General features: G+C 50.9%; 1 protein-coding gene across 2 annotated transcripts in view; it reads left to right on the top strand.

Annotated features, from left to right (window-relative positions):
* The window catches only part of Efr3b (EFR3 homolog B), a 48,357-nt gene extending 24,165 nt beyond the window's left edge, over positions 1-24,192 (top strand). For both annotated transcript variants that reach the window (XM_021201951.2, XM_029540812.1), the window contains exons 5-23: positions 725-846; positions 1,649-1,798; positions 2,953-3,087; positions 3,502-3,580; positions 4,296-4,431; positions 4,590-4,751; positions 5,823-5,934; positions 6,209-6,260; positions 8,387-8,559; positions 9,393-9,468; positions 9,712-9,873; positions 11,127-11,258; positions 12,851-12,918; positions 14,513-14,640; positions 15,323-15,414; positions 16,979-17,027; positions 18,275-18,381; positions 19,662-19,711; positions 20,341-24,192. In XM_021201951.2, coding sequence (XP_021057610.1) covers positions 725-846; positions 1,649-1,798; positions 2,953-3,087; positions 3,502-3,580; positions 4,296-4,431; positions 4,590-4,751; positions 5,823-5,934; positions 6,209-6,260; positions 8,387-8,559; positions 9,393-9,468; positions 9,712-9,873; positions 11,127-11,258; positions 12,851-12,918; positions 14,513-14,640; positions 15,323-15,414; positions 16,979-17,027; positions 18,275-18,381; positions 19,662-19,711; positions 20,341-20,446 — 2,091 coding nt within the window. In that variant the 3' untranslated portion in view covers positions 20,447-24,192. The remainder of the gene's footprint in view (positions 1-724; positions 847-1,648; positions 1,799-2,952; positions 3,088-3,501; positions 3,581-4,295; positions 4,432-4,589; positions 4,752-5,822; positions 5,935-6,208; positions 6,261-8,386; positions 8,560-9,392; positions 9,469-9,711; positions 9,874-11,126; positions 11,259-12,850; positions 12,919-14,512; positions 14,641-15,322; positions 15,415-16,978; positions 17,028-18,274; positions 18,382-19,661; positions 19,712-20,340) is intronic.
* Positions 24,193-24,418: the final 226 nt, after the last annotated feature.

Below are 24,418 nucleotides of genomic sequence, written 5' to 3'. Positions count from 1 at the left end.
AGCACTCTCTCCTCTGCATGCTAAGTAAGCACTCTCTCCTCTGCATGCTAAGTAAGCACTCTCTCCTCTGCATGCTAAGTAAGCACTCTCTCCTCCGAGCTCTATCTCCAATCCATTAATTTAATCTCCTTGTAGAATTGTTTGGGAATGCTAGCATTTATATCATCAGACAAAATAAATTGTATTAGTTTTTAGCAGTTCATTTTGTATATGATGCTTGCTTCCCTGGGAGACTTGATTGAAATGAATTCCCTCTTTAAAGCTGGAGACGTACAACGCAGTACAATCTGCAGCTGAGAATGCTGCTAAAGATGAGGGCTAAAGCCAGGCATGGAGACAAACACCTGTAATCCTAGCAACTGGGAGGTAAGGGGAGGAGGACCAAGTTCAGTGCCAACATCTGCCCCGTGAAACCCTGCTTCGAAGAGAAAGGGATGGACAGGGAGGGAGACTACCAAAGCGCAGAGCTTTAAACACTCAGAACTCCAGCCGGACGGTGGGCTCCAGTTTCGGAGTCAATTGTTCAGACTTGCTCTCCTGCTTCAGAACTCAGTCACGGAGTGAGTTTGTGCTTTGACCCAGATCCCCTTCAAGTCCCAGCAAGTTCCGGCTGCTCCCCAGAGACCGGGATCTGTGGCCTTTTTTGAAGCAAATGCTTGGGACACCCAGAGCCAAGGGGCAGCACGACGGCCTCTCACACACATTCTCTCCCTCTGCCCGACAGTTTGTGAAGTTCGCCAACATTGAAGAGGACACCCCCTCCTATCATCGAAGCTATGACTTCTTTGTGTCCCGATTCAGTGAAATGTGTCACTCAAGCCACGATGACCTGGAAATCAAGACTAAGTGAGTACCAGGAGTCCAGGGGCCTGTAGAGCTCCCAGTAGACTCACCAAGGGGCGCTGAAGGGCTTCAGCACTGGATGGCCAATCTGCAGACTCTCCTTCCGGTCTCCTGCTGCCAGTGTGGGTGGCTGTCAATCAGAAGGGGGCTCCCAGCAGATGATTCTGAAAGAAAAACTCGTGAGTGGGGGTCAGAAAACAGGGCAAAATATAATGTTCTCCTGAGCTGAACTTGAAGGCCAGAAACAAAACCCACAAGTATGCGTGAACACACAAACCCACCACTCACTCCTCTGTTTAAAAGGTGCACTTGGACACCTCAAAGGCAACCTGCTCCCAACATCTACACCCATCAGCACAGCCCAGGTCCTCACAGTGGCTCTCCCTCACTCCATCCTCTGGGTCCTCCTACTCACTCTCCTTCAGCTGTGCCTCCAAGGACACAGAGGACAGTCCTGCCCCAGAACTTTCACGCAGTCCTTCTTCTGTGGATCTCATAGCTTGCTGCTTCCCCTCTGCCGTGGCTTTGCTCTCTGCTCCCATCCATGAGGCCTGCCTGGCTCTCCCCTCTTATGTCTCTGGTCCCCGTCTGTCTCCACCCACTAGCTACACAAGGGCAAGGATCTTGTTTATTATGTATCCCAACCAACTGGGAACCCACAAGGAGGAGCGGGCGGGAACCCACAAGGAGGAGTGGGCGAGGAGCCTTTGAGAGCACGCAAGCCTCTAGAACTTGGTGAGCTCCTCTCCTGGCTGTAGAGATGTTCGCTCTGGGTGTGGACACGCCTCCACATTTTTCCTTACAGGATTCGCATGTCAGGCATCAAAGGCCTGCAAGGGGTAGTGAGAAAAACGGTGAATGATGAGCTGCAGGCCAACATCTGGGACCCACAGCACATGGACAAGATCGTCCCGTCGCTGCTTTTCAATCTGCAGCACGTGGAAGAGGCAGAGAGGTGAGCCGGAGTGGGGGGGGAGTCAACTTTCGGAGCACCGATTTACACCCAGGCTCCTGGAACACACCTAGCTTGGACAGGAAGGTAAAAGGCAGCTACAAGGCCAGGAATCTTGGCTTTGCAGCTTGTTTCCCAATGAGTGGATGCTTTGGTCTGTCTTCTGCCAGCCTCTGAGCCCCTTCAGACAAGACAGCAAGACAGGGTTGCCCCCAGTATATAGGTAAGCTGGTCAGGACACAAGGGGGCAAGAGATAGATTGTGCCAGATAAGGAGGCTTGAAATACCTTTTGTGGTTCTAAATGCTAAAGACTTTCCCTTGGAACTTCCCCAGCTCACTTCATGATGCCATTTCAGACCTTAAAACATGACTGACCAGCCACAGCCACTCAAGAATTGCAGACACTGGATTTTAATCTTAGAATCTCCAAAAGATCAGACTCATCCAGCCCCCTGACCCTTACTTTCCCCAGTAGAATGGGATAGGGAGAAAGGTTCCTGTTGCTGTCCTACCTCAAGACAGGGTTTCTCTGTATAGCCGTGGCTGTCCTGGAACTCACTTTGTAGACCAGGCTGGCCTCGAACTCAGAAATCCGCCTGCCTCTGCCTCCCAAGTGCTGGGATTAAAGGCGTCACCACGCCCGGCTCCTACCTTGCTTTTGAGCTTAAATGCTCAGTAAAAATGCACTTAGTTGGGTCTGGGCAGTTAAACTCGCAGAGGAAAGTAAGTGTGCCCCCTGGTGGCTATTTCTGATATAACAGCTCACGGATCTGCTTTGCTCTCAGAAGAAAAAAAAAAAGATTTCTGTTCAGAGGTTCACTCAGACTTGCATACCATTAAGTCACCCCCAACCCAATCACCATACCTTTATGCCTCTTTTCAGTTCTCACCCCCCTCTTCCCAAGCCCTTAGATATGTCTAGATCCTCCCAGAGGCAATCCAGTCCACCCTGAAGTGTTTCTCCACAAACAACTCTATTGTCTACCCAATCTTCTACTCCCAGATCCCTGGTTAATCGCTGGTAGCCAAGACTACTCTATGACCTGCTGTAACTTATTTCCAATTCCTGCTTGTTCTGAGCAGAAACCTAGGGTTATACAATCCTAGCTCCCAGCTTTGAACCCCATCCTTTATCCACATGGCTCTGTATTCACAGCCGGTCTCCCTCGCCCCTCCAAGCACCAGAGAAGGAAAAGGAGAACCCAGCGGAACTGGCTGAGAGGTGCCTGAGAGAGCTGCTGGGCCGGGCCGCCTTTGGCAACATCAAGAACGCCATCAAGCCCGTTCTTATGTGAGTTGAGTGTTCCTCCCACCCAGGAAATGCTCTACTCCCTGGTGCGGGTTTCAAGGCTCTCCTTGCCAGCTGCCCAGGTCCCCCCCCCCCCCATCTGCAGATGTGAGAAGAGAGCCATGGCCTTGCAGACTTGCTCCAGCCAAGTCAATCCTTTGTTGGTTCACACAGCTGGGCTACCACAAGGTGGCCACCTGTGGCTTGTGCTGATTAAGAGGAAGGTACCAAAAACTGAACAAAGGTGCCAACTTCATTGCTCGTGTCAAGCTATAGAGCCTGTACTGTAAGCCCTTCCTTGATTGGAAACTGCCAGGGGCTCTCGGGAGGTGTCACTGTCCCTCCAAGTTCATCTCTACTCCCTCCCTCCCTCCCTGTTTCCTAGTCACCCTCCTTCCCCGTGTTTTCTCCTCACAGCCATCTGGATAACCACTCTCTTTGGGAACCCAAGGTGTTTGCCACCCGTTGCTTTAAAATCATCATGTACTCAATTCAGGTATGGTTTGTTCCAGGTTGTCCCCCGCCCTGCACAAGGGCACTTCCTGGTGCTGGACAATGCACAAAGCAGAAAGCCAGGCGTCCTCTGACTTTCCCCCAGAGACCCCCAGCTGCCACAGATCATCCGGCTGGGGAGGAATTGCAAGGGGTTCTCTGTTTAATGTTTCCTGCATCCTAGGCCAACATTTTTTTTTTATGAAATACAATGGAAAATAATTCCTAGAGAAAATTAAATCTCGAAGAAGACAAGCCGCCTGTATTCCCTGAGCGGCCCCGTTACTGCTGTGTACCTTCCTTCTGGCCCTCATCTTAGCAGCAGTGTTATCTGACAGACCTTGAATTGCACTGGGCTGGCTCCCAGCCACACTTTGAGCCGCACTGAGATGAACCACGTGGCCTCTCATGGGCCTTGCCAGTAAAACCTGGGGACAGGGAGAAATGAAAGACAATATTTTGAAATGGATTGCTGGCCGCCTTTGAAGTAAAGGAAATCAGGGGAAATGTGCAAAAAACAGATTCCCTGGGATTTGGCTCCGTGTTTGTGGGGGGTTGGGGTGGGGTGCTGCAAGAAAGAGAGCGAGGTCTGGGTGCCACCTGCAGTGTCCACTGGCTGTGGGATGTCATTTCGGTTCACCCTGAGCCTCTGGGTTCCAGCAGAGGGCTACCGGGCCTGGTGGGGTAGTTGGGGACCAGCACGTCTTCCTCCCCCACAGCCGCAGCACTCCCACCTGGTTATCCAGCAGCTCCTGAGCCACCTGGACGCCAACAGCCGCAGCGCGGCGACTGTGCGCGCCGGCATCGTGGAAGTCCTATCGGAAGCTGCAGTTATCGCTGCCACGGGCTCTGTCGGTAAGGCGGTCCGGAGCAAAAGGCAAGGGGCGTGGGGTGGGGGTGGGGGTGTGTGCAGGCGTTGGATTTAGAGCCGATTGGCTGTGCGGGCCTGGGCTTACGGGAGAGCAGGGGGGGTTCCTGTCGTGATTTGTGGGTCCCTTCCCCTTGGCGCCCAGGGCCCACGGTACTGGAGATGTTCAACACCCTGCTGCGGCAGCTGAGGCTCAGCATCGACTACGCGCTAACCGGGAGCTACGACGGCGCTGTGAGCCTGGGCTCCAAGATCATCAAGGAGCATGAGGAGCGCATGTTCCAGGAGGCCGTCATCAAAACTATCGGTAGGGAAATGGGTGGGGCTGGGAGGGGCCACTGAGGCTTGGGGGCCCGACTCTAGGGGAGGAGTTGTCAATGATCTGGAGGCGGAGCTAAGGAGGCAGAGCCTATGAACCAAGGCCTAGGACAGGGTAGTGGAGATAGATCTGGGCGAGGCTTGGAAAGGGGCGGAGTCTGGAGAAGGAACTTAGTAAGGGGAGGGACCCTGTGAGGCTTGGAGAAGGGAGGGGCCTGATAAGACTTGAAGAGGAATGAGGCTGTGGGAGAGGTTGCCAGGGACCTAGGTCTCTGTCCTGAGGCAGGCAGGGCCTACGGGTTAAGACTAGGGCTGTACTGAAAGGAGAGACCCTGGCAAAGCTTGGAGATGGGAAGAGCTCTAGGGGAGGAGTTAGGCTGGGGCCTGGGAAAAGGAGTTAGAAGAGGAAGGACTCTTGGGAGGATGGGGTGGAACCAGGACTAGATAGAGATGATCCTTGTGGGAGAACCAGGCCTCCGCCATAGCATCTGCTGTATGATTACCTGGCACTGTGTTATTTAGGGACACTGGGAAAAATGGCGGCCAGCTAATGACACATGGCACCAGATCAGTCTGGGTTTCGCAGCCCGGCTTGCCTGCAAAGGCAGACTTGCTGTGTCTTCCTCCTCATTAGGCATGCCTAGTGCTTCCAGGTGGGGCCACCGGAGGGGAGGTGGGACTTAGGGAAAGAAGAGAACCGGAAGAAAGCAGTGGAAACTATTTGTGCCCTGGGTGTGGAGAAACTTGGAATCACAGGCTCAGGGACTCCTCCCTCTCGGAGGTTCTTGTGCCTATGCCATGGCCTCATCAGCAGTAAAACCACTGAGCTGCCCTGTCCCCCAGTAAAGGAGTCCAGATGACAGTAACAAGGGAAGAGCTGGCATCTGGAAGAGCCCTCTGGAGTCCCTCCTGCTCCCTCCTCGGGAGACAGGGCCATGGCAGCCTGCCTAGGCAGAGCTCTCTGAGCCGACTCACCCCTGGGCACCAGGGAGCCTCTCTCTCCATTCAGCTGCTGCTGAGCCCCGGGGACCTCTCATGCTCCCTGTCCTGTTCCTCACAGGCTCCTTTGCCAGCACACTGCCGACCTACCAGCGCTCAGAGGTGATCCTCTTCATCATGAGCAAAGTCCCGCTGCCTTCCGTGCATCACCCCGTAGAGACCGGACGGACGGGGTCAGTCCACTGCTTCCTCCCTGCCCACCCTCTCTGGCTCCTGGTCTCCACCCTGACTTCTGTGGCTCTGCTCTCTTCTCTTGGCTCAAAAACCCTTCAGCAGAGGGGTCATAGGTCCTGTGGCAATTTTTCAGGCTCCCTCTTCCCCCCCCCCATTAGGGAAATCATGGGTCCACCAACAAGCCTCCTGGTGAGAAAACTCGTGTGTGTGTGGGGGGGGGTGCCCGTGAGCACTGTATTGCCATCCTGCTGAGACCATGTCTCTGGCCTACAGGGAAAATAGGAACCGGCTGACCCAGATCATGTTGCTGAAGTCCCTCCTTCAGGTGAGCCACCCTAACCCATCCCTGCTCTGCCTCTATGGTCACAACTTATTTCAGGTAACTAAGGCAGTTGTGTTTCATGCTGCACAAATAATGTCCAGCTATTAAAGGGGTTAGTGAAAGGCTGAAACCCAACCTGAGCCCCATTCAGTTGCTCAGTGCAAGGTGGGAACTTAATGCTTCTCTTTGTTAATGGTGGCTCTATGTGCCCACTGGTGGCCTTGCACTAAGACCGTGTGGGTCTTGAGGTCATTCGTCCCCATCTGCCTACCTGGTGTCCTTCCCCAGGTCATTTGCCTCTGTTTCCCCCATTTCTCCCACCTTCCAGCCACCACCACCTCCTTCTCCCATGTTTCCTATATGTCCTAATGCATCTCAGCTTTCATTGCTGGGGTCTGATGTTGCCAAGTGCCATTCCCATGCCCACCTGATTATATATGCAGTTTCCCTAGGGAGCGTGGGTGGTCAGCCATGGCGAGTTCTGAAATCTGTGTTTGTGCGTATGTGATTTATTTAGGAGAGACCCCCACCCCTAGCAACCCTGGCTGGCCTTGGATCTTACGTAGCCTATGCTGGCATCAAACTCACGATCCTCCTTCCTGCCTTAACCTACCAAGTGCTGGCACTAAGGGCATACATGCACTGCCATGCCCAGCTTTGAAATTTGCTTCTGTAATAAGCTCCCTGCCCCGACCTAGACTTTGGACATCTCACAACTAGGTTTGTCTTCAATGTTTCTAAGTCCACCTTCAGCTATCATAAGCACCAGGAGAACGTTCTGGAATGCCATTTCCTATTTTGTTTCCTTGAGAAGGTCTCAGTTTCTAAGATGAACATCTAAAGGTTCGGATTTTTTTTTTTAGATCTTTCTCCCGATAGATAGTCCAGTGGTCCTCAATCTGTAGATCCTGACCCTGCGGAGGTCATTAAATGGCCCTGTCACAGGAGTTGCCCAAGACCATCCGAAAACATATAATTACATTATGATTCATAACAGAAGCAAAATTGCAGTTATGAAATAGCAACAAAAATAATGTCATGGTTGGGGGTCACCACACCATGAGGGACAGTTCAGTTGACATGTATATGTATGGGGACAGCACTAAAGGGTCTCAGCATCAGGAAGGTTGAGAAACGCTGCTCTCATTCTGTTTATTGCACCACCCAGCTCCCACCTCTGCTCCCAGCAGGCTGGTGTATATGGAGCCCCTCACTCCAAGCAAGTCTCCCCTCCCCTCGTCTCCTGTCCTCAGCCTTCTATTGCGTTTGCTTATTGGCTACTTTGCTGTAGGGATTGGAGCCAGGTCCTCACGCATGATAAGCAAATGCCCCACCACTGAGTATGCCTCCAGTCCCACCCAGTGTCCTTCTGCAAAGTCCCTTTGTTCTTGTACTTCCCGAATCTACTTGTCTAACCTCTCCTTGGTCTCTGTGACCCTGCAGTTTTGCTGAGTTGACCCTTGTTCATTTGTACCCAGTGTCATATGGCGACAGTCTGGGGAACACCCATATCCCCCTTCAGAGAACACCTGATGTTCCTGGGCTGGGCTGGGCTGGGCTGGGCTGGGCTGGGCTGGGCTGGGCTGGGCTGGGCTGGGCTGGGCTGGTTCCATGGGAGCCTTCAGAATCATCAGAGGTATCAATGGACTTAACAGGAAATACCCTCATGACCTGAGCATTTGGCGTTCTGTGTGATGTATCTATTTATGCCGACTGATTTGGGTCAGAAGGCCCCATTATCACAGGGCTGTGTCAGGTATGCGAGTGGAGTCTGCCAGGCAGCTGTGACTTCCTCTGCCCTCTAGTTCTTGAGACTCCTGGTCTTAACAAAGCCTTGTACACAGTGGGCGTTCAGTTGTTCCCAGACTCTTGCCTATCTCCATCCTCATCCTGTACTCACTTCTAACACTTAACTGCCCCTGTGTGCTGTCCCCATGCACATACATATCAACTGAACTGTACCAAGCAGACTTTCTAGGGGGACCCTCAGGGCCTGTGAGAGGACAGGGTGGATGCTCTATCCAGAGGATGGATACTTTACAACAGAATTCTTCTGGCTGCTTCTCCAACTTATCTCTGCACCGAGAGAGACAGTGTTCCTAAGTATGCCTGCCCTGGCTTCGTCACAGGTATCCACAGGTTTCCAGTGCAACAACATGATGTCAGCCCTGCCCAGCAACTTTCTGGACCGCCTTCTCTCCACTGCCCTTATGGAGGATGCAGAAATCCGCCTCTTCGTCTTAGAGATTCTCATCAGTTTCATTGATCGCCATGGCAACCGCCACAAGTTCTCTACCATCAGGTGAGCCTGAGGTCCCTCCTTCAGTAGAGGTGTGATGGGCAGTGGGGGGCAATGAGACCTGTCTGTCTTCTTGGTCAGTCACCTTACACCCAGGTGGAGGACAATTTGGGTGCAGTGAGACCCACTAGAATTCATCCCTGACATTGGCCAAGGAGTGTGGGGAGCCAGTGTGCTTGAGCCTAGCCTGAGGGCTGGAGAGAGTACTGTGGGCATTGAAAGTAGGATAGCAGGTACTAAGGGACATCTCAGGTCTAGTGAAGAGGGGGACATAGGGCCATTGGCACTGGGGATTTGGAAGGAGTAAGGGGGGAAAGGATATAATCAGAGTCTTTTCTATCCATGCTCCAGTTCCCGAATAAACTCTGGGACTTATTTATTAATAAATGTCTAGCCACAAGCTTGGGCTTGTTCCCTGACTAGCTCATAATGTATATAACTCGTTTATTCTAGTCTCTGTGTGCCACGTGGCTGGTTACCTTTCCTCGGTTTCGTGTCTGTCTCCGCAGAGTTGGGGAGGTGAACCTTCCCACACCTCTCTCGCAGAGTTCCTGTCTTTCTACTGGCACTCGCATCTCTTATCTCCTGACTTTTGCTAATAGGCCGTCAGCTTTTTACTGGCAGGTGATGCTTCCACACAGTGCACAGGGGATTCTCTCCACAGAAGAGAATAATCAGCACACAGCTTAACAGAAAGGGGGTGTGAGGACAGTAGAGGAAATGGAGATCGGGCTAAGAATGAACGGCAGCCCACAGCACTGGGGTAAAACCTAGTGACACCATGTGAACTCAGGCTGGCCTCACGTGGGCTAAGTGGCTCCTCCATCCCTTCCCAGCACCCTTGGTGACATCTCAGTCCTGAAGTTGAAAGTGGACAAGTGCTCCCGGCAGGACACTGTCTTCATGAAGAAGGTGAGCGTCACCACAAAACACACAAACCCCAGAGGAGGCCAGGTTTATAGGTCCCAACCTCCCAGTCTCTAAGTCACGGCTTGAGGTCTGGAGTCTGCCTCCTCCCTCCTTCAGTTGACCAGATTAACCAGTTGCTGAGAATGGAGATGGGGTACCACACACAGCTATTACCTCCCCTTCAGCTGGGCCTTCTTCCCCATCCTCTCTGCTCCCACCGACTGACCATGGCTGTCCTGTCCCCAGCACTCCCAGCAGCTATACAGGCACATCTACCTGAGCTGTAAGGAGGAGACGAACATCCAGAAGCACTACGAGGCACTCTACGGCCTGTTGGCCCTCATCAGCATCGAGCTGGCCAATGAGGAGGTGGTGGTGGACCTCATCCGACTGGTGCTGGCTGTTCAGGTGGGCCGACGTGGGCAGGGCTGGATGAGGATCATGGGGAGGGGCCTGTAAGCCAGGTACAGATAGGAATACTCTACAACTGTTGCTTGACAGTTGTTTTGGTGTCCAGGGACTCTGGTTGGTTATTCATGAAGACCCCTATGTATGGTCTTGTCTGGGAAGCCCCAGACACTAATTCATGGCTCTTGGTCATCTTTAAGGTAAAGAGGACATAAGGTTATCCAGAATCATCCCTGTACCTCGAACATTTCAAGTCCATCATGGGGTCTGAGTGCTACCCCAAAAGTTCCGGAGAGGGCATTCAAAAGCCCTGAGAGATCCTGAAACAGATGTGTTCATTTAAAAACCCTCTCACTCTCGGATCTACTTCTTCAGAATTGCCTCTGATGCTTGTTTAAAATACAGATGGTGGCACACACCTTTAATCTCAGAGGCAGGCGCATCTCTGAGTTCAAAGCCAAGCCTGTCTACAGAGCTAGTTCCAGGGCAGCCAGGCTACACAGAGAAACCCTGTCTTGAAAAACAAGAACAAACAAACAACAAAAACATTGCCCAAACCAGAAAGCGACAGTGCCCCAAGCCTGGGGCCCATGTCTTTAACAAGCCTGCATTGAGATTTGTGGGCAGCCAGTGTGGTAATCAACAGGACCTAAGACCTTCAAGATCTGCCTGGCTGGAAGTGCGCTGCCTTCAAGGTGGGTCCTTCCAACCTCAAAGGTTGCAGGACATCTAGGTCCTGAAGCCAAGCAGGCATCACGTTCTTGAACCTAGTGACAGGTTGTCTTAGGTTATCTTTGTGACCATGCTAAATCCTGCAGGCCAACCTAGATGTTGCATGTCCTTTATTTACCCTAAGAGATGGAATTTACAATTCTCTTGAGTCTCACTGAGGTCTTCTGCTGGCATCCACAGCTTTTAGTGTAACAAGCCAAGCCAATCAACCAGGCTTCAGCTACGCTGTGGTTAATGGTAATGAGGGGGATTGGCTCACTATAGCTAGAACCACAGAGTAGGGAGGTGTGGCCACTGCCTCTATGCTTAGTAGGGATTTAGGAGCCCCCGGCTCACAGATTATTCCATGAACCATTTTCTCTAGCTTTGTAAGGAAGACTTCTGCCTCCCCAGGTTGTGGGACAAAGATTTAGTCTAGAGAGATGAGATATTTCTAAGAAGACTGGAGAGAGGTCCGGTGGGAGCGTGTAGACTTTAAATTGTCAGGGAAAGACTCTGGAAGCTGATCTATGTTACCACAGGATGTGGCCCAGGTCAACGAGGAGAACCTGCCTACCTACAACCGCTGTGCGCTCTACGCTCTGGGTGCAGCCTACCTGAACCTCATCAGCCAGCTCACAACAGTGCCTGCCTTCTGCCAGCACATCCACGAGGTTGGTGTCATTAGGGGCCCAAGAGCCCAGAGGTCTCATAACTGCTCCCCACCCTCTGTCTTCATGGAAGCACGTGGCACACACTCCTCCAACCACTCAGAAGAAAGCAACTTCATAGGAGTTTGGGGGAGGAGTGGGGATGTGATTCAGATGGTAGAGTACCCAGCTAGCATGCATAAATCCTTGGGTTCAGTTCCCAGCACCACACAAAACTGGGTATGGTGACATATGCCTCTAATCCTCAGCCCTCAAGAAGGCTCAGGGGCAGGAAGACCTCAGCATAGCAAGGTTTGGCCAGCCTGGGCTAATAAATAAAGGCTGGGTAAACTGAGTGTGGTGATATAGGCCTATAATCCCAGCCATTCAAAAGGCTACTGGTGTAGAGGAACTCCAGTTCGAGGCCAGTCTGGGCAACACTGAAACTGTCTTAGGATGAAATCCCTTGCTTGACCTGGAACTCATTTAAGAAATCCAAGCACATGGGTACACACCTAAATCCCAGCATTCTGTGGCAAAAGGGGAGTCAGAGACAGACGCTCATGGGCCAATGTATGGTACCGTGGCAAAAGCAAGAGAGACTCCGCCTCACCAAGGCGGAAGGCAACAGGCAATCCCAAACCTCCATGGGTAACCACGACATGTACACGCCCCTCCTTGGCTGTTGCATAAGTCTTTTAAAAGTCTCTGAGGGGGACTGGAGAGATGGCTCAGTGGTCAAGAGAAGAACACTGACTGCTCTTGCAGAGGACCTGGGTTCAGTTCCCAGCAGCCATATAGTAGCTCACAACTGTCTCTAACTCCAGTCCCAGAGGATATGATGCCCTCTGCTGGCCTTCACAGATACTAGACACATGAGCATAGTACATATACGTGCATACAGGCAAAATACTCATACACATAAAAATAATTTTTTTAAGAAAAAATTCTCAAGTATTTTGGGTGGAGTCATATGGTGTCTAGAATTAAGTTTAAAATCCCTGGTCTCTGCTGGGGCATGAGAGAAGGTGCTATGTCAGTGTACCAGAGACTTCCCAAGAATGTTGGACTTTCCCAGGCTCTGGGCTGATATGAAAGAAAAAGAAGCCATCTTCGCTGGAAATCATGGGGTTGTTTCCAGGTCACCCTCGCACACCTGCACACCATCTTTCCCTGGCTTGTCACCACCTCAGTAATGTTCACATCTCTTCCCCCAACACTTGCAAGGGCTATTGATGAAATCTCAAGCCATCCCTGTCCATCAGATGCAGACATTCCACCTGCAGTCTCTTTTCACTCGTGTAAATCGAAAGCACAGGCATAAGACACGGACGACAGCACCTCAGTCTCTCAGGGATGGTACCTTGTACACGGAGGACACTTGGCGCCTGTGCGTCATCAATGGTGACAGCCTTAGCAGCCACTCATTTCCCTAGGCGGCTCTGATGATGACTGGGGATCTGGATTCTCCCTGGAGAAGCTCTCAGGCCTCAATCTCCAAGGAGGCTGGGGTGGGGGGCTCTGAAATGGAGCTCGCGGCTCTTCCTGGCACCCGCTCTGAGGCACCTGGTCCAGCTGGACCCGGCTCTCATCATTTGTTTCCTCCCAAATTCCAGGTGATAGAGACCAGAAAGAAAGAGGCACCATACATGCTTCCTGAGGATGTGTTTGTGGAAAGGCCCAGGTAAGGATGGTACCAGGCATGGCAGTATGAGGCCAGGCAGGGACATGCTTCAGGGGACTTAGGCATGTCCTGGGCAGAGTTCAGCTTCATCGCATTACTGTAATCCTTCCATGGCTGCCATGCTGACAAACCCCAAGCAGGTCATGGTGAGTCAGCTCAGGGGGGTCATGCTGCACAGAAGGTCATGCTGCACAGGGGGTCATGCTGCACAGGAGGTCATGCTGCACAGGGGGTCACGCTGCACAGGAGGTCACGCTGCACAGGGGGTCACGCTGCACAGGGGTCATGCTGCACAGGGGGTCATGCTGCACAGGGGTTCACGCTGCACAGGAGGTCAGGCTGCACAGGGGGTCACGCTGCACAGGAGGTCATGCTGCACAGGGAGTCACGCTGCACAGGGGGTCACGCTGCACAGGAGGTCATGCTGCATAGGGGGTCAGGCTGCACAGGGGGTCATGCTGCACAGGGGGTCAGGCTGCACAGGGGGTCAGGCTGCACAGGGGGTCAGGCTGCACAGGGGGTCACGCTACACAGGGGCTCATGCTGCACAGGGGGTCAGGCTGCACAGGGGGTCACGCTGCACAGGGGGTCACGCTGCACAGGAGGTCACGCTGCACAGAAGGTCATGCTGCACAGGGGGTCACGCTGCACAGGAGGTCATGCTGCAAAGGAAGTAATGCAACCTCCAGGAGCTTTGGGCAAACCCAGGGGAGTGTATTATAGAGGAGGTATCCCAATAGACCTTACCTTCAGATGATGCTATGGACCAGTATCACTCCAGCATGACAGAGATGTCAGCAAGGATAGTACGGAACAAAAGCTGTCCAACGACAAGACTTAGCCTTCTAAACTGTGGCTGCCACACACTAACTGCCGGAGAGCGGTGATGTTGGGTAGGGGCTGTCTGTAGTTCAGTGATAGAGCGTTTGCCTACGGTGCATGCATCCTGGGTTGAATCCCACACTGAGCATCACCAAAGAAAAAGATTCAGAAAGTCTGTGATGCTTTGAAAGGATATAAATAATAGATGAGTAAACTCAGCCACAGGCTGGTGAGATAGATCAGTTGATAAATTGCTTGTTTCATATTATATATATGAAGTTTGATTCCCCAGAAACCATGTTAAGAAAAGGAAAAGCCAAGTGCGATAGCGTGTGGTTTGTCATCCAGTTCTGGAGACAGGGTGACAGTAGGTATCTGAGCTCACTGGCTAGCCAGCCTAGCTTACTTGGTGAACTCAAGGTCAGTGAGAGACCCTGTCTCAAACAAAAGGTAAATGTTGCCTAAGTAACACAACCCAACATCAACCTCTGGTCTCTACACATCTGAGTACACATGCACACCTGTACACACATACACACACCCAAAATTAACCACAGAACAGTGTACTAGGGAAGGGAGCATTTATATGCAAGCATACAAGTATTCAACTCAAGGATTCTATATAAAATAACAGCAGGTGTCCCTGGGAAAGGGCCAGGGGACTTTCTATTTTGCTGTCATTCTGCATACTGAATATGTTGCTCGTGTGATAGAGCCATCCAGGGATTGTTCTAGCTGCTCAGTTTTCCTCTGCCTCTTCTTTGTCTTTCAGGCTGTCTCAGAATCTAGATGGTGTGGTGATCGAGTTTCTCTTCCGCCAGAGCAAAATCAGTGAGGTTCTGGGGGGCAGCGGCTACAATTCGGACAGACTCTGCCTGCCCTACATCCCTCAGCTGACAGGTATGAGTTCCAGACCAGGTTTCTAATCTACCTCTGCCTTTCCTGCCAGGCAAGAGCCCCAGAGTAAAGGGGTGTGGCTTCCTGAACCCCTTGTGGTGCCATCTTAGATGTTGCATAAGAGCTGAGAGGCATAGCAGAGTCTGTGGTGAGATCCTGACTCCCACACGCCCCCTCTTCAGTTTAGGATCTCAGAGAGCAGCTGGCCCATGAGATAACCTGGCTTGTGAAGGGCTGGTCCGTAGCATTGGAAAGAACACCCAGAGCAGAGATCCATCTCAGGGCGTGCTACTTCCTCTTTCAAGACTCCTTTGGCGAGTCTCTGGAAACCCAGTCGCCTCATTAGAGGGTTTATATGGAGGTGTGTGGAACAAAGAAGGCAGATGCATTTAGGGAACACTGCATGTGCGACCGTGACTGCTGCTGTGAGCGGATGGTATAGGCTTGTGCTAGTTGAGAATGAGATATGCTTCATAAATGGTCCCAAAATCTCTTAGCCCCAAGAAGCAACCTGAACATCCTAACGGTGGGTGGCGGAGGCCCACCGCAGCCGGAAGCTTCTGGAAACTCCAGGTGTAGCCTAAGTGTGTCTTGAGCCATTGAGGACTGTGGTGGGTAGAGCCAGTGGCTTAGCTCTGGCTTTGCAAGGACGGGGAACCCCAGCTTCTGGTCTCCTCTTTTCCAGATGAAGATCGCTTGTCCAAGAGGAAGAGCATTGGAGAGACCATTTCCCTTCAGGTAGAGGTGGAGTCCAGGAACAGCCCAGAGAAAGAGGAGGTGAGTGTTCTTGTCAGTACTTGGGTGCTAAGTGCTCCCTACCCTTTACAGTGCATTAAAGAATCTGTGGAAATTAGTTTCTCATGTAAATCCACTTTCTTACTGACTCTCATCATGTGATATGTTTGATATTTCCAGCTAGAAGATTTATTACTATTCTTCTATCATGAGGCTATCATTTAAAAAAAAATCACTGTAGAAAGGCTTTCTGGTCTCCTTTCCCTATTCATACAAACTGGGGGATTGACAAGCGCAGCATCATACAAAGTAAGGAGGGCCCACATCTGATTGGGACAGGGACACAAAGACTCATGGGATTAGCTGGGCGTGGTGGCGCACGCCTTTAATCCCAGCACTTGGGAGGCAGAGGCAGGTGGATTTCTGAGTTCAAGGCCAGCCTGGTCTACAAAGTGAGTTCCAGGACAGCCAGGGCTACACAGAGAAACCCTGTCTTGGGAAAAAAAAAAAAAAAAGACTCATGGGATTATGAGGGCCGCTGTGGAAGACACTGAGTCTTTCCCCAGGTGTGATCAGAGCATGGAAAAGTCCCTAAAGGTTGGGGTTAAGCACCCCTCTACCTAGGGCTTCTATAGAGCTTCTATAGAGCTCATCTGGAATATTCCCATAGAAGACAGGATGCTCATTGGGGAAGCAAAGTAAGGAAGTAGAAGGATCCTCCGCGACCTTGTGGCCCTGAGAGGCAGGACCTCTCCTGTGTTACAGCCTTGGGGTGAACCAACTGCTTCCCAGTACTGCAGAGGGGACTCTCCTGTCCTGGGTTCAGAGCCCTTCAGTACTTAGGTGAAGCTAAGGAGGAGAAATGCTCTCAGGAGAAACGCTGCTCACCTAGCCTGTACCCCTTACTCTCTGCTGACCTCCTGGGACACTCATTGGTTCTTTCCCTGGGTCAGATTAGCCCAGGGGTGTCCTAGTAACTGATGCAGGGCTATGACCTCCCCGTCTGCACTGCTTCACATCTTCGGCCTCTGTTCAGGATCCTGTGTTAGCTGATCCTGCTGTTCCATCTTCTTCATTATCTTCAGCATCTCTCCCAAGGCTGTGCATCCGTGGAAGTCCCTTCTTTGGGTTTTATTATTCCCTGCCTCATTTCATAGTGTCTGCAGAAGTTGAGATCCATTGCCTCTGGTCTTGGGACCAATCAGATCAGCAGAACGCTTATTGTTTAATAAGTAACCTTCATTGACTTACTTATTAAAATTCATCACTTTGGGGTGTCATTTAATATCATAAGCCTTCAAAATGTTGTGAAGTTTTTGGAGTTTATATTGGAGATCATATTTCTCAACTGCCTTTTTACATCCAATTATTTCTCTGAGTATTTGTTTTTTTAATTATGTGGTGGTTTCATCCGGTGGAGCATGATGGACAGGCTTAGGTAGGTAAAAGGGAATAGAATTCTATTCTGAGGGAGTCTGCTAAGGAATTGGCCTCGTTTACTTTTCTCCATACATGCTTAGACACCTCTGGGAATGAGGGTGCTTTAGGGGTGCTCACCTGAGGAGCAGCGTTCACCTTTCACAACGTCTTTGCCCTTCTCCTTCAGCGAGTTCCTGCAGAAGAGATCACATATGAGACACTGAAGAAGGCCATTGGTAAGACGGGGCCCCAAGGAACTCTGGTGAGAAGGGGAGGTCAGGGGTGACATGGGTCTGGTGGCAGAGGCTGCTGGCCTCTTGTAAACTCAGCAGTCACCAGAGCCTCAGGTGGAAGCCCCCAATCCCCACTGAAGTGGGTGGCACTGCCTACCAGGCAAGCCCTTTCTTGCTTGCTAATGGCGGCTGCCTCTGAAAGCTACCGCTTGTGAGTTACAGCCAGGTGACCGGTGAAAGGCACCGAGAAGAAATTGTGTTCATTTAACAAGGGACCTGCAAGATTGGCCCATGAAGTGTTCCTATGAAGAGGTTGTTTCTAACTGATGACAAATTAAGCCACTAAATGTCCTTCCCATGAAGCCCCTCCAGGATTTTGTTATCAATGCACTCAGCTGGGCAGTGGGGGCACACACCTTTGATCCCAGGACTTGCAAGGCGAGGCAGAGGCGGGTGGATCTCATACCTGCCTGGCTGAGGCCAGCCTGGTATACATAGTGAGCTCCAGAACATCCCGGGCGATCTAATGAGAGCCTGTCTGAGAACAAATGAAGTAATGAAGTAATGAATGAACACACCACTGTCTCCCTAACCCACTCACAAAGGGCATTATTTGACTCCAACCCCTCCCTATTCATTATTTGGCGCTAACTCACCTGGGATAGTGAGGGCGTGGAAAGCCTTAAGTGAAATTTGCTTAGACCGCTCTGCTGTGACTTTCATGGTCTCTGCCTTTTCAGGTCTTTTTTAAAAACTGCCCTGACAGTGCTAAAAGGGATAGCTGAGGTCGTTCGTTTTGAGAGTCCCAGCAAGGGTGCAGCCGCTTGGGTCTTTAAAAGCCCAGCCATGGGTCCATTTAACTGATTCTCAGACGGTAGAGCCTTGGACAGAATCAGGAAAAGTCTATATGGACACATGAGGGCTCCACAACTTTCATGTCTCCGCCCATTTTTCTTTCTTTTTTTTTTTTTTTAAGATTTATTTATTTATTATATGTAAGTACACCGTAGCTGTCTTCAGACACTCCAGAAGAGGGCGTCAGACCTTGTTATGGATGGTTNTGAGCCACCATGTGGTTGCTGGGATTTGAACTCCGGACCTTCGGAAGAGCAGTCTTACCCACTGAGCCATCTCACCAGCCCCCCGCCCATTTTTCATCCCAGGAGTCCCACCTGTTTATCTACTCAAGCACCTCCCTCTCCTCATCTATGAGGACGATCTAGACACTAAGCCAGTTCTCTGTGTCACAGTGGACAGTGTGGCGGTTGAGGAGCAGGAGCGTGAGCGGCGGAGACAGGTGGTAGAGAAATTCCAGAAGGCGCCCTTTGAGGAAATTGCAGCCCATTGTGGGGCCCGGGTGAGTGACACACCACAAGGTGCCTTCCTAACCAATCAGAAACCAGATTTGGGTTGAGGGCAGGACCGAGGTCAAACCTTGGTTCTTTGTACTGCAGAAATTGGGAGCTTGGTGCTAGCATACAGAATGCCACTGTTTACCTCAGGACCTTCCGCTACATTGCTTCCCCTGAGCCCCCTGACTAAGCATTTAGCACGCAGTGTCTTGGACCTTTAATCCTAGCACTTGGGAGGCAGAGAGGCAGGCGGATCTCTGTAAATTCAAGCCTGGTCTACATAGATAATCCCAGGCCAGCCAGAGCTACAGAGTGAGCCCTCAAAAAACCAGACAGTGGCATGTGGGGGTGGCATAGGAAGTGCCAGCTGGGTGGTGTGCCTTACACTTTTAATTAGCACTAAGACCTCAGAGACAGTAGACCTCTGTGAGTTCAAGGCCAGACTGGTTTCCATAACTAATCCCGGGCTAGCTAGGGTTTGCTCACTGTCTTAACAAAATGAGCAAAAACTTTTACTATTATTATTATAAACTTTTGTTATGGCCCCGTGTGTACGATATGGCTATAGATGCACATGTAGGTCAAAGGGTATCTTTCGGTCTCTCCTTCCACTTTTATGTGGTTTCCAGGGAGAGAATTCAGGCCATCCAGCTTGTATAGCATATACTTTACCCACTGAGCCATCTCACCAGCCAGGGTCTTTTAAATGGCCCTGTTTGTCCCTGGCTGCCTTTGAACTCTGGCCTGCGTCACACTTTCAACCATCCTGCCTCTGCCTCATTAGTGCTGAGATTACAGGCACGTGGCTTATATTTTATATATATAAGGTCGACTTATTTTGTATCTATATAAAAGCCCATAACTTCTAAGCCAGTGCTACCTACTGTAAGTTATTCACATCCCACTTTGAGACGTAAGCTGTTGATTTCATAGTCTAGGAGGAGGCCCGAGTATTAGACACATGTCAAGAAAGAGTAACGTCAGCTCCTGTCTCCTGACCCCATTCCCAACAGACCCTATACCCCATATTGAAGAGCAGAAGCCTGCCAAAGCCTCTCCCGGGTGTTCCTGGCCCTGCCAGGTCCCCAGCCTTTGCTGGTAGTTGTCCCTGAGCTGACTGTATAAGTCCAACATACAAGTGCCCAGGATAAGAGCACCCCCCCCCCGTTGCCTCCCACGGTTGTTACTGCCAGAAACTGCTAGGTGTCCTTTGGACAGGTGACCAGAGAGGTAGCAGTGGACACTCTTGGAACCCCAAGTTCACTTCCCTTCTCTTTGTCTCTAGGCATCACTGCTGCAGAGCAAACTCAACCAGATCTTTGAAATCACCATCCGGTAAGTGATCGCATAGGCAGGGAACCCTAACTCTGTGCCATTGTCCTAAGCCCTCTCCTCACACCTGCTTGTAGCAGCCCTCCCTCCATCCTCAACCTCTAATGGTAGCCCTAGACTCAGCCATCATGGAGAGGGCAGGAGACTGGCTTAGTGAGGTCTAGAAACAGGAGTCTTAGTGTCCTGGGCAAGGAGTTGATCTTTAAAGTACCTATGACATCAGAGAGCAGTGGTTCTCAACCTGAGGGTTACGACCCCTTTGGGGGTTTGCATATCAGATATTTACATTATGATTCATAGAGATAGCAAAATGACAGTTCTGAAACAGCAGCAAAAATAATTTTATGGTTGGGAAGTCACCACCACAACATGAGGAACTGCATTAAAGGGTGGCCGCATGTGGAAGGTTGAGAGCCGCTGCTGTAGAGCCTATACAGGGAGTTTTGACTGAGCTGAAGACCATAGAGCATCTTGAAAGTCTGGAAACCCGTGGGGTGGCATGCATTTAACGAGGGGCCAAACCCGTGGAGTGGCATGCATTTTAACGAGACCAAAACCCGCCGCTGTGTTCAGTTGCACAAGAGTAGGACCCCAGTTCCCGGTTCCTACCTCTCTCCTCTGTGTGTCTCCAGGCCCCCTCCAAGCCCTTCAGGAACCATCAGCGCAGCCTACGGCCAGCCGCAGAACCACTCCATCCCTGTCTATGAGATGAAGTTTCCCGATCTGTGTGTATACTGAACTCCAGGAGACAGAACTCCTTAGAGGACACAGTCTGCAGGAGGACCACCCCCCTGCTCACTCTCACCTTGGAAATCTAGCTGGGATAGCTAAGAACTAGTCACCTTGGACAATGAGCAAAGGGGGAGTCTCTGGTCCTCTGTGCCCCTCCTTCCTCCTTGTCATCTTCCGTGAGGAGGGTCCGGCCACCTGTCCTCTGGGCTAATAAGCATCTGACCTGTCTTCTCTTGTATCAGCCAGGAACAGAGAATCACAAGGATGTCTCCATTGAGAAGCAGAAGGGCCTGGGAAGCCTCCAGGGGGTGTGTGAGGGAGTGTCAGCCACTCCCACAGAAAGGAGCCTGATAGCCACATGGTTGGTCAAAGGAGGGCAGAGGTGGCACTTGGGGAAGTGACCCTGTGAGAGCTCAGGGTGATGTCTGCTCTCACCTCTTAAGGCTTGGGTGTCTTGCCCAGCATCCTGCCTACTCTCTAGTTGTCTGCACTTCTTTTTCTACTGTTAATCAATGCTTAGCATTTACAGCCAGAGCTGGGGATAGAGACACTGGGGCAGCATGGCTAGCAGGAGAGCTGGGGATGGGTCTCCCAGACCGGGTGGCCGCTTCAGCAAAGCACAAGTGTGGTGAGCCTGTGTCCTGGCAGTGTGGCATCTTCTCATATTCTCTGTCCAGCGGAAGCTTGGGGTGGGTCTTCTCTGGTTCTCTCTTCTGGATGTTTCCTGGTTGTTAAGTTTAGTCCCTGATGTCTTTGTTTCCTCGGCCTCTGGGATGAGAGAAAGCTGAGCAAGCTAGCTGGTTCTAGATGGCTGGAGAGGGGGGAGGAAGGACCAGGGCCCCGAGGCCCATCCACATCACTTCCCCTGGAAGATGCTCCCAGCAGTAGTGAGGGCTTAAGAGAGGCAGTTGAGCGAGTGGCACTTTAGAATTTGGGGAAAGAAAGATTTAACATCTAGAATTGAAAAAAACATTTTCCTTCTCTGGGCAAAGTCTGAGACACTAGGGACAACTGGCCTTGCTTGTGGCCTGGGTAGAGGTGGTAGGAATCACTTTGGCTTCCATTTTCCCTATGTGCCACCTCCCTGTCCCTATGTGACTCGTGTGTGCTGGGAGCCGCTGACCCAGGACTGGGTGGGTGCAAACAAGGCCACTTGCAGTTATCTTGGTTTGGCCCTTTCCTGATGTCCCTTGTGGTGTCTCCATACCTCTCAGAATGCCTAGCAGTGGGCATACTCCACGGTCCAAGATAGTCCGTCCTTTCCCTTTCAAACTTCCCATACGTTTTCCAAGCTGTTTTTCTCTCAGGACCAACATTGCTCCAGAGATTTTGCTTCTTAGAAAGGGGAAGTGGTTCTGTTGGCCTGCAGGAATCATTTCTAAGGTATGGTTTTAGGCAGTGTGGCCTGGGGTATTAAAGGAGACATTAGGCTTCTCAGGACCCTGTATGGTGACAGCCTGCTCACTAGGACAGGTGACAACATTTTCCAGAATTAGGAGAACTGGAGCACATGTACTTTCCATTGCATATGTGATAAATATCATAGATGGGGCCCTCCTGACCCTTTCCCCAGAGTTTCCCATTTGTAATACAACTCTTTCCCATGGTCTCTGCACTGAGCCATGGGCTCATGGCTCCAGCATGGCCTGCATGATCTCAGGTCCCTGAGGACAACACCCCAACACCACCCACATGGCTTTGGAGCTGTGTGGCTACTGCTCAACCTAAGTTTATAAGCATGACCTTGAAGGCAAGTTTAAGCATGAAGGCAAGTAACCTTTTAGAAACTAAGAACATTTAAGCCTTGTGCTAAAAAATGTCCTTTTTCACTTGCCAGCCACATCCTCTATCCTCTGCTTAGCTAGAGTGAGAGTCCATTAGTTTCTTTATTGTTCCCACTGACATCATTGTCCACCCCTGAGATATCTTAACCCTGGTTGTGGATTGGGAGAAGCACTTCCTTGGCGTCTTTTGAGAGCCAGCGTCAGAACCGAAGGCCTGCAGGCCCACACAGATGGGAACACCTTGCCCTGGGAACAGAAGAGAGGCACAGGGTTCATGTGTGCAGACTCAGTGGCTGCTCGGTCTTCTTCCCAGTGTTTCTTTTTCTTCATACCATGGCTGTGTGGTAGGGACATGCTGCTTTTAGAGAACTGGTCACTTGTGTGCCCTCTTCTTGGTAGAATTGATTTAAATTTACATCCAGTAGGATACCGGGAACCTGATCATGACCAAGTATGCCTCAGAGTCAGGAAGTCTAGATGGTGATTGCAGGAGAATCTGTCCCTCCGTCCCAAGGCTGGGAAAAGAAGCAGAAGCACAGCGGGTGGAGGCCAGAGGAACAGCCCAGTGCCCATGCCTTTCTAGCCCTTGGTGTCTGATCGCCCTGTCTCAAGTTCTGTTCTCTTTCCCTGTTGTAAACCAGAATCAAAAGGAGCCAACAAACCTATTAAGGTCAACCAGTCCCCACCCCACCCCCACGATCAAAGCACCCAGGGCTCTGGCCTAGAGGGTGACATCCCACTGACAGAATCTAGCAGGCAGGAATATGTTTGAGGGTTAGGAGTTAACGTGGTTGACCATAAAAAGTGGATTAAGAGAAAATGCCTGATCCAGAAGCAGCTGCTGTTTTCCTATGCTGAACCCGTTTCTTGTTTTCTCTTGACTAAAGTGGATGGTTTCATGACTCCTAAGTGGCCTCATCAGAAAACCTAGAAATGCCCCCTTCTGGCTCCCACCTTCACACAAAGCCGGAGAACATGGGCCTGGGACCAAGGACCCTGGTCAGAGCAGCCATATCCCATATGCTGCCTGTGCATATGGGATATGGTCCTGGTCCTGGTCCACACGATGCAGTTCACCTGAAGTAGGATTGGAAAAGCCCTAAGACTCTTGACTTCTTGAAAAGAAGCCCCAGACTTCTTGGGGTCCCTTGGTCATGGTGCCTTCCAGTTGTCCTTTTGCTGTCATAGACCTACCCACCTGCCACAGAGAAAGCTGCTAAGCCCTGTGGCATAGCTGTGTTTGGGGCCTGGGGGAAAGGCAAGGTCTGAGATGCGGGTCTGAGCTTTGTGTTTAAAAGCAGATTTGGAGGTTGGGGAGGGCATATCGGGCAAGCGGGGTCTGCTTTCTTTGACCTTTTCTGGCAAGCAGATTGCACCAAAGCAAGAATCTTGTCCTTGGAATCTGGGGATAAAGTTTATGGAAAACAGTCTGGTTTCTAAGACCGTATAAAGCTGGGTCTAGTCTAAAGACTGCAAGGGGAAACCATGGGAGGCCCTGTTCTTGATTCTGGGTACCCGGAGAGTGATAAGGAATGACACCATGGCTCTGTTGACTGCCCTTTGGCACCAGCCTGGCTCCTTCGGGGAGCCCAGCACTTGCCCTTTCTGAACTCTTAATGACTGGAGTCTGGCACATGGAGTATAAAAGTGCACACCCATAGATGCTGCAGTCCATCATCTAAGTGTGTCTGAGCTTTTTAGACCTTCACGGCCTGGCTGAGTGTGTGTATATGTGTCTATGTCCGTGCATGTGTGTGATGTAGTTTATAGTTACCAATATTGTGTATATAATAGCTGACATATTTATATGTGAGTACAGAATTGGTACCTGTGGCAGTCTTCTGTGTTTTAAACTTGTTGAATCAACTTAGTTTTCCTTCCAGGGAAGGGGGTATTCTGAAGTCATTCTTTAGAACTATTAGCTGTGGTTGGTGCCCTTTTCAAATAAATGTTAATGTTGTCACCATATGGCTGTCTATTTGAATTCTTAAAAGAAAATAGCTTTTGTGTGTGTGTGTATGGATAAAAACAGAATTTGAAAAATACCAAGTGTACCATTGGCATTTATCCACCTTCACTGACCCTGGCTTTAAATCTGGCTCTAATGAAGGAGGGAGGGGGAGGGTATTGCAGATTTGGAAACCTGAAGGGTAGATTCCCAGCATGGGAGCATCCTCAGGAGGGCCTAGGCCAT

The sequence above is a fragment of the Mus pahari genome, chromosome 7, assembly GCF_900095145.1.
Source record: "Mus pahari chromosome 7, PAHARI_EIJ_v1.1, whole genome shotgun sequence".
In the NCBI taxonomy this organism is placed as follows: Eukaryota; Metazoa; Chordata; class Mammalia; order Rodentia; family Muridae; genus Mus; species Mus pahari.
Note: the sequence above shows the minus strand (reverse complement) of the source record. Positions and strands in the feature narration are given on the sequence as shown.